Source organism: Cynocephalus volans, chromosome 4 (assembly GCF_027409185.1).
Source record: "Cynocephalus volans isolate mCynVol1 chromosome 4, mCynVol1.pri, whole genome shotgun sequence".
In the NCBI taxonomy this organism is placed as follows: Eukaryota; Metazoa; Chordata; class Mammalia; order Dermoptera; family Cynocephalidae; genus Cynocephalus; species Cynocephalus volans.
The window spans coordinates 101,741,283-101,753,824 of NC_084463.1; the positions used below are offsets into that span (position 1 = coordinate 101,741,283).

The 12,542-nt window shown below is 54.8% G+C and overlaps 1 protein-coding gene across 1 annotated transcript in view; it reads left to right on the plus strand.

Annotated features, from left to right (window-relative positions):
- The first annotated feature begins 1,272 nt into the window (after positions 1–1,272).
- The window catches only part of STARD10 (StAR related lipid transfer domain containing 10), a 34,206-nt gene continuing 22,936 nt past the window's right edge, over positions 1,273–12,542 (plus strand). Inside the window, exons 1-5 of the mRNA XM_063094881.1 lie at positions 1,273–1,368; positions 3,782–3,858; positions 8,774–8,895; positions 10,717–11,061; positions 11,440–11,759. Of these exons, the coding sequence (XP_062950951.1) occupies positions 1,273–1,368; positions 3,782–3,858; positions 8,774–8,895; positions 10,717–11,061; positions 11,440–11,759 (960 nt within the window). The remainder of the gene's footprint in view (positions 1,369–3,781; positions 3,859–8,773; positions 8,896–10,716; positions 11,062–11,439; positions 11,760–12,542) is intronic.

A 12,542-nucleotide genomic window follows, 5' to 3' on the forward strand; every position in this document is an offset into this window, starting at 1 on the left:
AGCAAAGTTTCTGATAGTCTATGATTTTAGAAATCAAAGCTTGCTCAGTAAGAAAGAAGCGGTCACTCAAAGCAGAAAGTCATTATGACATTTTACAGCGGCAGTATATCCTTGGAAAAAATATTATTTCCTGTTAATTTTACAGCTGGCTTTCTGTGTCTGTTTTACCAGTCTGATGAATAGGATGGGTTTTTACAGTCCAAACTAATTTTTAGGTTTTCAAGGGACAAACGATGGAAGAGAAATCTGCAAAGGCTGCTGTGAGTCTCACAAAGCAGGGTGGCAACTGTTGATGTTGATGATGCAAAGAGGTCTAGTTTACCGAGCTGCCCAGTACGGCAACCACTCCTCACAGGTAGCTATTCAAACTTAAATTAATTAAAAGTAATTAAATTAAAATTAATTTTAAAATAAATTCGTTTAAGTAAAAATTTTGATTCCTCCATGGCATTTAGCCACAGGTCAAGTGTTCAGTAGCCACACACTACTGGCTATAATATTGAACAGTGCAGATATAAAACATGTCCATCAATGCAGAAAGTTCTATTGAACAGCAGTAAGACGAAAACTGACAGACAGTCCCAGGCAGTGGTGACCCCTGTGAGTGGTTGCCAAGTTACGACGGGGGAGGAAGCCCTGTGCACACAGCTAATGAGTAGTAAAACACAGCCCCAACAACGCTACTCCTCTCCTATGACAGCTACTGTGTAACTCATGTGCATCTCGAATCCACGACCCCAGGCCCAGAGCACTCGCCTCCATTGCTTCATTGCGCTTCCCGGCCGGCACAAACCCACTGCCGTTCTCAAACTCAATCTCCCAGCATGCTGCGGGCCCTCCTGAGATTCTGGCTCTTGGACTTCTGGGAAATGTAGTTTTTACAGCGTTCTACGGCCAGAAAGGTCCCGGCCATGAACTACAGCTCCCCGGAGGCAGAGAGTGGGCCTTTCCGGTCGAATTCACCGTGGCCTCCATGTTTGCTCCGAAGGATGCCAGACTCTGAAGTTTAGAGGGGCGGTGACTGGGGTGCAGGAGTCCCGGGTAAGGAGGAGGACGGCGACCGCGGTGTGCCTCCTCCTGCCGCTCCTCAGATGTCCCCGTCTCTGGGGCTGTAGATACACCTCAACCGAAGCGGAGCAGACAAAGACCCCAGGGAGCCATGGTGACAGAGCGATGACAACCACTAGGGGGCGTGCGGCGGTGCTGCCCTTAGTCCGACAGCGAATAGCCAGAGGGCCACAGGGCGGCCGCTGGGGGGAAGCGCACGCGCAAATGCGGGGCCTCGAGGCCTCTGTAAACACCGAAGCGCGCCTGCGCAAACGGAGCGTCTCGGGATTGACACTTGGGGGCGTCGTAGCGAAGAAAACAGTAATAAAAAGCAATGTTACGGTCCGGTCGTTTTTTTTGTTGTCCTTTCTTTTGTGGTTTGCAAAACACGGCGCCCTTCGGTCTTCACAACAGTTCTTTTACAAATGTGACAACGGGTCAGGGAAAGTCATAGCCCGAGTTCCAGCTTCCTATATTGTAAAGGACCAGAAAGGATCAGGATTCAGGGACCCTAGCGCAGGATCTGCCTCTGACTTGCTGTGTGACTTTGGGTAATTCTGTTAACTTGGGAATGTAAGCTTTCTCATTTATAAATGGAAATAGGTTGTTGGGAGGATCAGATGAGGTCCAGCAGTGAAAACTAAATTACAAAGCAGCCTATAAAGGCAAAAGATTATTACGGTCAGGTGATTGCAAATTGAGGGACCCATTTCCTCATTCTATAAATTGCAAAACTGAGGGCTTCAAGAGGGGCAGGGGCTTGCCCCAGGTCTTAGCAGTCTGTGAGCAACAGCTGAAGCCCAACCCTCCTGCCTTTGGGCCTGGAGCCCTTCCTTGCACCCCTAAGATTGGTGTCTTTGTTGGACGCAGGCCTAGACAGACTGACTATACCCTGAGGAAATGGAGGAATCTCTGTTCCCAATCCTTCTCTTACTCCACTTCAGCCTGTTGGAGGAGGGCTTTGGTCTGTTGAGATGACCACCAGAGTCAGGAAGCTGAGAAGGATCTAGAGGAAGAGAACAGTGTTGCTGGAGCTGCATAGACCCTGCTTCTCAGGTAAGGGAAAGAGCCCAGGTGTGACAGATGTAGGGGCAATGTTAAGGGGACAGATTCTGAATAGAAAGGAGTGGGAAGCATTGGACTCAGTTTCTGAGTCTGGGAGGATCTGGGTGCTCAGGTAACTCCAATTGAGGCCAGTGGCAGCTGGAGATGAGAGAAAGTGATGATGTACCTTTAGCTGAGGCTGTAGGAGCCACCTCCCACCCCGACCCCCAGCCAGGTGGAGCAGCGAGGTGGCATCCTGGGCAAATCATGCCACCCGCAGGATCATGCAGCTGCCCACTAGGGAAGCGAACTTTTCTCTGTCCCTTGCAGCAGTGGAGCTGGGCTGAGCGAAGCTGTTTCTCTCTGGAGTGATCTTAGAGGTTCTGGGGGTGAATAGGGAGAGGCGCTGGGAGACCCTGAGGTTTGGTTACGGATTGGGCCTCCTCGGGCAAGTCATGAAAAGCAGGTATTTATAGAAATAGAAATCCAAGATCCCCCTACCTCCACCTCCAAGTATCTAATTTTCTGGGCCTTCACATTTCTGTTTTTCAGCAGGAGAAACTGAGGCTAAAGAAAAAAAGGAAACTCTTAAGGACATACAATGAGTTGGAGTAGAACTGGACTAGGATAGAGATCTTTCCATTACATGGCAGTGATCAAACGTCTTCATCAAACATTTACTGTCTAATGTATACTCTGAGAATATCCACCTTGGGGTAGTTTAGAGAAGCTGGGATTGCAGTCAGACCTAGCTTTTAACCAGCCCTTCCAGTAACAACATTGTGACCCTGGGTGAGTCACTGCCCTTCTCTGAGCCCCAAGTCGTCTGTAAAGTGGTAAGCCTTATGTAGAGCTGTCTCGAGGTTTAACTATAAATTAAATGACTTAAGACCTGTTAAGTGCAGAGAACAGCACCAGGCACATGGTAAGCACTCAATACATGTTAGCCACTGCTGTTATCCGTGACACAGGTTGAGAGAGGCTACAGATAGGGTTGTCCTAGAGCCAGGAAGGGACAGAGATACAGCAGCCCAGGTCTGCCTGACTCCTAGATTCCTCCATACCATCCCCTATGTGCCTGCATTTCTAGAAGTTGACAAAGGGACCCATGTCCCCATCTCCTCCTCTGGCCCTAGGAGCCTGGCAGGGAAGTGTTTACATCTCTGCATGCACATGGTTCCCTTCCCCAGACCCTGAGGCCAAGAGTTAAGGTGATTCCCAAAGCTGCACTGCACAGTGAGACTGGACCAGACCCTGGGCTTTTTCCTGTGCATGACCCTCCACCCTTCAGGGCAGAAGTCCAAGAAGGCTGACAACAGGTTCTTGGCCTTGATTCCCCTGAACAGGGCAGGGGCTGAGGGCAGCAGGGAGCCTGGAGGGGAGACAGGGCCCAACATCAGATAACCACCCACCCCCAGCCCACCCTGTTTGAATTTGGAGTCCTGGCCCAGTGTTAATTTCAACTCTGGTCCAAGCCTCCCTAGTGGATGTCTGATTCAAACCCCTTATTTACAGAAGAGGAAAGAGAAGCCCAAACAGTCCCAGAACTCACCAAGAGCCCCATAGTAAGGTAGGAGTGAGTCTTGTCCAGAATTTAAGCCTCCTGACTTTAGGGGAGGGCTCTGCCCAGCAGCAGAATTGGAGGGAGGAGAATTTGGTGCCGCCTCTCTTCCCCCCACTGCCACCACAGTCCTGCTTGGAGCCAACCCCCAGTGTGGTCACCTGGGTGGGCTCTGGTGGGGAGGGAGGTGTCAAGAAAGTGGAGAGGTAGGGGGAGGAGCAGGGAGTGTATGACCTGGTCAGAGGGAAGCCCAGTGCTGGCCTGGAGTGAGTGGGACTGCGGAGCTCTCTTTGGTGTGTGTGGCTGCTGCAGGATTCTGGGGCCTTATTAATCAGTCTGAGGCAGCAGAGGATAAAAATACCATGGGAGCACATTCCTGGAGGAGGGTAGCAAAGCAGATCCAGGAATGAGTCACAGAGCCCAAGCCCTAAATTTAGAAGGTGCTGAAGGAGGCACCCTTCCCCCGGGGGGAACTGTGGAGATGCCTGCTGACCCAGGGCACCTGGGACTCAGGGCAGGAAGCAGGAGCTGGCAGGAGTCCCCTGAACAGCAGTGCCCCATGGAAGCGGAGCCTTGGGGAGGCTTGTCCCAGGGGTGGATTTTGACCCCAGAATGAACCTTGACCCAGGACAGAGCTTTCAGCCCCATTCTCAGACAGAGCCCCTAGGGAATCCCACCCGTACCAGCACTTCACATGGAATCAGCCCCTGGAGTATGGACATCTCAGTACTGTGCTGCCATCTGGCTGGGCATGGCCAGGCTCCCTGTGCCCTGCTGCTGTCCTGGCATCCAGCTGTCGGACACTGAGGAGGGCTGTATGGATGCATGGAGCTAGTGCCAGTGAGTGAAGGCCTCTTGAAGAGTTCTTCTTGGAATTGGGGGTGAGGGATGGGGACCAGATGTCATCACACCCACCTCTGCTTAACTCTCAACCCTCCAGGTTCCAGGTTAACCCAGGTCAGGAGGAGAGTGGGGTGCTGCCTGCAAGAACAAAGATGTAGGAAAGAGGCTATGCCTTGGGGACAGATTCCAGACCTGGGAGAAAGTCTCAGGAGACAAGGACTGATGGCAGCTGTGTCATTTATTGAGCTCTCATTGTGTGCCAGGCCTGTGCTAAGCACTCCACCTGCATTAACCGTCTTCATCCCCATTATAATGACATAAATCTTATTAGTCTGCCATCTTAGAAATGGGACAGCTAAGACACAGAAAGGTTAAGTAACTTGTTCTAGATCACACACTAAGTAAGTGCTTCTACCCAGACAGCCTGGCTTCCAAGCCATTATAGACTGCTGAGCAAGGTACTTCACCCCATCTGTCCTGCCTCCTCTCCATCCTTCCCTCCCCATCCTCCAGTCCCTGAACCTCAGATCCCTGGAAGCTACCTTCTGGGCCTTGCAGGGGCCTGCTGCCCAGGACACCCCCAGACTTGGCTTGGGGGACAAGTCAAACGACAGAACCCCTCCCCACAACCCACCACACAGGACTTCACAATTTACAGAGCCCTCCTGACTCAGCCTGGTGGGGAGACCTCCTGAGCACCATTACTTTGACAAGAAAATAGGCCTAGAGATGTGCAGGACCCAGAGCAGAACCATGGGGACTGCCTTTAGGGAGGACCCCAGGCCCAGATGGCCACCCCAGCCTCCAGCCCCTGCAGGCTAAGTCCCACTGCTGACGATGTGTTTTGGGCACTGCCGCCTGCAGGAACTCAGTTTGATTGCTGGGTCAATGCAGTCTTCCAAAAGCCCTGGAGTTTCCTGTCAGAGAATGACCCCAGGCCCTCTGCTTGGCTCTGTGTCCAGGCTGGGTGGAGGTAGGGCCTTCTTGTGTGTCTTCAGGAAGGACAAGGTTGTCTAGGCTGCCTTCTATCAGGCTGAGCAAGAGCTCCTTTTTTTTTTTTTAAAAAGATGACCGGTAAGGGGATCTCAACCCTTGGCTTGGTGTTGTCAGCACCACGCTCAGCCAGTGAGCAAACCAGCCATCCCTACATAGGATCCGAACCCGCGGCCTTGGCGCTATCAGCACCGCACTCTACCGAGTGAGCCATGGGCCGGCCCATGAGCAAGAGCTCCTGACCTGGGATAAGGGCCTGTCTTCTGGAAGCCCACACAACTTCCTTCTTTTAGTTTTTTCTTTGTCTCAAAGCTGGACCCTCAGCGCCCTGACTTACGACATTTCCCACCACCTGGAACTACAGAGACCTCTGAGGGGAGTTCTAGATCACTCTTTGGGTGACAGGAGAGGTCAGAGGTCCACCTGCAAGACTCCCCACCCCCAGGCTATTATTGTTCCTGGGGGACGAAGCTTCTCTGGGTGGCTTTGACTGCCTGAGTGCGGTGGGCCTGCTTGGGAGCTTGGACCTACCCAGGGACATAGCCTGGACCCAGGCCTGGCTTGACTTCCCATACCCAAGAAACCACATGCCACGACACCTAGGGAGGGTTTTCTTTCTTGCTGGGCTTTATTTTTCTCATCTGTAGAATGGGGCTAATGGTTGCTGCCTGAACTTCCACCTAAGGTTGTTGCGAAAGTGAGACAAAAAGAGCATGAAAATGCTCACTCTGGCCCAGTGCCTCTTTACAGAGAGTGTGCGCAGATCTGGGTGTGCACATGTGCACCCGCGACGACTTCCACACCACTGTGATCAGGGTCCTGAAGGCGGCATTCCCATAATGCCGCGAGTAACTGAGGTCTGTGTGGGAACTGGTGTGTGACTGCGTGGCGCTTCGAGGTTTGGGGATGTGGGTATGGAAGTGGCTTGGGTGTGAGGTTGCCAGATTTAGCAAATGTTTGGGATGTACTTATAGTAAAAGGTTATTCGTTGCTTATCTGATTTTCCAATTTCACTAAGCATCCTGTATTTTGCCTGGCAGTCCCATACTGGTGCTGTGTGTGACCTGTGTGACCAAGCATGTGTACCCATATAGGGCTGTACATGTGTGAGACCGAGATGGTGTGTGTCCTTGTGGAACTGTGCCAGGACATCAGGATGGTGGCGTGGCTGTCACACTGTAACAAGGAGTGAGAATGTGGGTGACCATGAGTGACTGATTTGATGGCTGTGCTTCACTATGTGGCTCCCTGAGGCTCTGGCAGCTCCCTCAGGGCAGGTCTGGGCTGTTTGCTCAGTGAGGCCCAGCAGGGGAGTGTCTCGCCCTGGGTAAACACTTAGATCCAGCTCCATATGGGACTGGGATGTAGGCCTATTGCCCCTGTAAAAGACAAGCAACCCTGGGGGCCTCAAGGTGCTCTGTCCTAGGCCTTCCCCGAGGGATTCTGGAACCACCCCTCCACTCTGCTGCTTCCTGGTGACATCACACAGGATGCTGTCTAATCTTCTAGAACAGTGCCCCCAGGACACTGCCTCATTGCCCCGGACAACCTGGGAATTTGTTCCACCCAAACTGACCGGCAAGGTTACCCCTGAGGCAGGGGTGTGGGAGTGGGGAGAAGGGGCTTGGGGGGCCTTCTCATCTCCCAGAGGGAGATTGATACAGCCATCGTCTGTCTAACTAGATGGTGAGTACAGGTGGGCGTCTAGGAGTAAGCCAAGAGTTTTGGGCCGCTCATTGTGCAGGACACTGGGCAGGGTGGGGGCACTAGGGGGGATGCTGAGTCTTGAGGCTGAGAGAGGGCAGTGACGGTGCCAAGGTCATCCACAGGCAAGTGGAAAGGGTGGTATGTAATAGGGGGCAGGAACCTTAGGTTAGGAGCTGGGAGACTTGGGTTCTTATATCTGCTTTGTCCCTGCTAGCTGGGCCTTTGTTTCTCCATTTGTACAGTGAGGAGGTGGGGCCAGATGGTGTTAGTCTGAGGGTCTTAAGTTCTGGAGCGGGGAGCTGAGGGGAGGGTTAGGGATCACATCATGGATTAGCTCCAGGCAGGTGCCCTGACCCCTGCTTCAACGGCGGGTCGGGGGCAGTGAACAAAGTCTGGTGTGAATCTCTCCAAACGACTCTTTGCCCCTGTCCTATATTCACAGTCTAAGGTACTAGAGGTCTCCTGATGGGCACCCCCATGCCTCCCACAGCCATAGTTACTCTCTCTGCAAGGGGCACCTGTAAGACCCAGGCTTGCTCAGTGACTTGGGTAATGATGCCCACATTCCCAGAATACTTCTCAGTTTACTAAGCACCCTCTCTCTCTAGTGCACGCTCTCACCTTCTGCACCCACTCTGGCTCCTGCTCAGTGATGCCCCATTCTGGAACTGGGACCCAAGAGGAGCCAGACCTGGGCTCTGCCCTGGGGGCTCAGAAAGGCCCCTTCATCCACCTCCTGTGGAGGGGACTGAGTCTGGGGCAGGGACTGCTGTGGGCAGGGCAGGGGTCATGCTTTGCTGACCTTTTCCACTGTTTGATCTTTTGTGAGACTCTTACCAACCACCATACCAAGATGTTACCTTAACGTTTTGTGTTGGAACCCTGAATTTTTAGACAATGTATTCCTCCCTGTGCCCCCTTGCTCCCCAGTTTTATTTTTGGTTATTTATCTGTGGGTGAAACTGGCACATATACAACTCTTTTCATCTCAATAATTCTCAGAGGATAGGTATTATTATTCCAGATGAGGAAATTGAGGCTCAGAGAAGGCATGTCACCTGCTTTTGGTCACACAGCTAGGAAATAAATGGTGGAGCCAGGATTTGAACCCAGGTCCACAGACCCTTTGCACTGCCAGGCTGTGGGAAGCACCTCAAGACTTCTTCCTCAGAGCCTCTTCAAGCCCTCTTGGGCTCACTTTTCTGCCCTGGAGCCAACTGTGCTCTTCTCTCTGCTGCTCAGGGGTGTTTTGAGACAAGATATGAATCTGCTTTGTCAACTTTGAGAGGCCATCATGAGCCCCAGAGCTAGAGACACCTAAATTCCTGGGGTGGGGGTGTGGGGGTGGGTACTTGCAAGGGCAAATTAATGATGAGTGGGATGGGGTGATGCTCTTCTGCCCACCTGCTGAACCCAGGACCCAGGGATGAGCCCAAGGTATGGCTGCCTGAGCCCAGGGGTGTCATGTCACCCACTTTTACTGACCTCAGACCCAGAAGATTCATTCTTGGTAAATCTGTGTTTGGATTTGAGTGATGGTTTTGTTCCTGCCATCTTTGGTTTCTCTCTGTTCCTCAGACTGGCAGCTCTGGAGAAGCTGCTTGTGGAGGGAACTTCTGGAGAAGTCCTTCTGCCTGTCTGCCCTTACTGCTGCCTCCTGCTGTCACCTCAGCCCAATTTCTTTTACCCTGGACTTGGTGGTGAGCATGAGAGATTTACTGCCCTGGTGCCTGCTGTCTGCTGAGAAGTGTGTTATTGGGGCCCTAAAAAGGCAGGAGCCAGCAGGCCAGTGCTGCCATCTCTTTTCCTCATGGCAGATCCCAGACGCTACAGCTCACAAAGCAGGCTTTGGCTCTGCTGGGTGCCTTATTGGTCTCCCACCAGCCCAGGAGGAAGGGTGTCAGATACAGCCACTGAAGCCTGGGGTGGGGCAGTGACATGCCTAGAGCTGCGCTAGAGGCAGAGGAGGCAGATAGGTAGCAAAGAGTCAGAGCCTTGGCATCCCGAGCCCCTGAATCAGCCCCCCAGTCACCCACTCATTCCCATACACTTTTAAAGAGTGCAGATTAGAAGGGGTAGGGTGATTATCTGATTATACCTCCCACGCTGCAGGAGGAAGGCCTAGAGAGCTAAACCACACAGGCCTCATGGGGACCTACAACTCATTTTACAGGAGTCACTTTTTATAATGCCCTTTGAGGTTACTTGCCATCTGGGCTCCCTTCTCACCCCCACTCATTTTTAACACTGAGCCTGATTTACAAACATTTGGAGCCCTAAGCACTTCAGGAAGAAACACCTCTATTTGTGAACCTGCTGTGACAACTCCTCTTTCTTTTCCCTCTTAGCCCCCTTTAAAAAAGCTGTTCCATCACAGAGTTCTAGGATGATGAGGCTAGGAGGTGCTGTAGGGTTATACATTCTTATTTCCTTCTTCTATAGATGGAAAACTAAGGCCCAGAGAGGCTGGGGCAGCCAGGGCAGAGAAAGGAACCCTAGAGTGTGAGGAGACTGAGACTTGGGCTCTGGTCAGGATGGCCATGGAGTCACTCTGACACTGGGCAAGTGAGCTCTTGTTGGGCACTGATTGGGCCCTGTTAGCTGCCCATCCGCAGGAGCTCACCACAGGCTTTCCCTGCCCCTCTGCAGTCCAGGGCCAGTTACTGTGGCGAGTAAATGCTCAGCTTTGGGACAGGCTGCCACACTCATACTGCGCCTGGCCTCAGAAGTTGAGCTATGGGGTCTCAGTTCACATGGAGTAGATAGGGGCAGAGCTGTCACTAGGACCCAGGGGCAGGGTGCAGCCTCCCAGGCTGGAGGGGGTGGCTGGAGTGCTGACAGACATATCTCCTCTGAGGCTATGAAGCTCTGGCCAGCTCTGCCTGGGGAGGGACAGGGGAGCCCCAAGACCTCTGGGGCCAGATTCTCTAGGCAGGCAGTCTGGTCCAGTCCATGGGAGGCGTGTGTGTGTATGTGTGCATGTGCAAGTGCGTGTGCTGAGGAGGGGTGCTGGTGGACAAGGGGCTCAAAGAGGTCCTGGTTAAACCTGCCAGGTGGAAGAGAGACTGGAGTTGAGAGTTTGCCCAAGTCTGGCCAGCTTGTGAACCTTGAGCCTTGTGGGTTGGATCAACTTCCGGCTGGGTTTGCACGGCCCACCGGGAATTGGGTTGCCTAGGCTTGGTGTGCCTCTAGGTTGGTGGGGATACAAGCTGTGGGCATCTCTGATTTGCTGTGGGGCTGTCGTCCCTGCGAATTAATCTCTCGATTGTCATGGAGGTGTGCGCCTATCTTTGGATCTCTGCGGCGTTGTGTGGGGGTGTTTCTGGGTTGTTTTGGGGACAGCGTGCCAGTGAGTAAATAGGTTGTTGCAGAGATGTGTACCTGTGGGAATGGGAGGAGGGTGGAGAGAAGGGGCTCACAATTAACTTCCAGAATCCCTCTTCTAGCACCTAGTCGTCCTTCCTGTCAGAGCCCGTTCTACCTTGGCCACTCTTCACCCGGTCCCCAATCCCTGCTTGCAGACTGGCTCCTCCGGGGCCAGGTCCCCTCTCGGGGCGCACGGGGGCGGGCGCTAGGACCCTGCGGGGCGGGGCGGGGCGAGGCTGCGAGCTCCGTCAGCTTTACCTCCGCAGCCTGGAAAATACCCAGCCCAGGCGAGCGGAGCCCCAGGAGCCCCGAGCCTAGCCGGGAGGGAGGGAGGGAGGGAGGGGGCGCGCGGCGCCGGGGGCACGGGGCGGGGCCGGGCGGCGGGACCCACTGTTCCTCCCCCCAGAGTCCCCGCGCGGCCCCCGGTCGCCCGGGCAGCAGCGGCCGCGGAGACGCTCGCACCCCGGCCCCGGCGGGCCCAGGCGAAGCAGCGGGCACAGGTGAGCGGCCCGGCCGGCGGGCGCCCCACCCCGCCCCCACCACTCGCCCGGCGCGCAGTCTGCGCCGGCGCTGCCGCCGAGTTAGTTGAGCAGGTCCGACCACCAGTGCGCGGGTGCCCCCACCAGATCGTCCGTCACCTCGGGTCCCTGCCTTCCCCCGGGTCCCGACGGGCTCCCACGGGCCACCGCGCTGGATACGCAGCCCTCATGCCGGCCTCAGGGAGGTCCGGAGTCGCTCCTTGGACTGTCCTGTGCCCCGTCCACCCTCACCTGGGGGCCAGCCCCTGCCTATCTCGAGCTCTACACCCGCCCAGGACCCCGGGCAGCCACACCCGCACCTCCAGCGCACTGACTCCTGTCCCCAAACCGGTCTTGCAGGTCCCAGGAAGGTGGCGTCAGCATCTGCAGCCTCGTTGACGTTGTTGGAGCCTCAGGGGAGGACCCAGGAGAGCCGGACTAGGACCAGGGCCCTTAGTCTCCCCACACTCCCCATGGAGAAGCCAGAGGCCTCAACAGAGCCCCAAGGGCTTCGGCCAGTCCTGGGCCGTGAGAGTGTCCAGGTGCCCGATGACCAGGACTTCCGCAGTTTTCGGTCAGAGTGTGAGGCGGAGGTGGGCTGGAACCTGACCTACAGCAAGGCCGGCGTGTCTGTGTGGGTGCACGCTGTGGAGATGGATCGGACACTGCACAAGATCAAGGTAGGGTTGCCCTACTATACCTGTGGCCTCCACTGTACCCCGACTGCCTCTCACATGGAATATCCTGGTCTCCCTCAGGGCCACAGACACCTGGTTATGCATCTGGGCCCAGAGTCTCCTGCCAGGAACAGGGAGAAGGCACAGACTGCTGGCCAAGCCCCCATCACACAGATGGCCCAATGAGGCCTGGAGAGGGGGTGTGACTCTGGCTCTCTCAGCTGGCAACGAGGCTTTTGCATGCCCCTGTCTGCCCCAGGGAGCAGGGCTGCTGCCAGGCCCATCTTGGAGAGTGGTCTCCCTCAGGGACCCCTCACCTGGGAAGCCTTCACCTAGTCTCTGACTCGAGTCACCTGAGGTGGGAGACAGAGCCCCTCTCTTCGTAACTCCTGGTTCTCTTAGCCTGAGCTGAGTCTCCTTCCACACTCTCTGCACCCTTGGGTGCCAAAGATCTGATTCCTTTCTGCCTGCTGCCTGCTCTTCCCCTCCCTCCCTGGCTGCTCCCTGAATCTCCTGCAGGGACTCAGTATTGTGGCTGGCAGATCCTGAAGGGAGGGCTTGGATGTCCCTGCCTTGTACAGGGCCAGGTTGGGGTTGGGCTAGGACAGGGGGGCCTAGGGTCAAGGGAGACCCACACAAAGGGCAGTTACAGACACATCAGCTCCTCACAGCTGTCTCCCCCACTCCTCACAACCCTGTGATTCTCTTCTTTGCCATGATAGGGCAGGTTTGGGATTTGGGACCCCACGAACGCACTTCCCCTGGGGGACTAGATGGGGCAGAGGT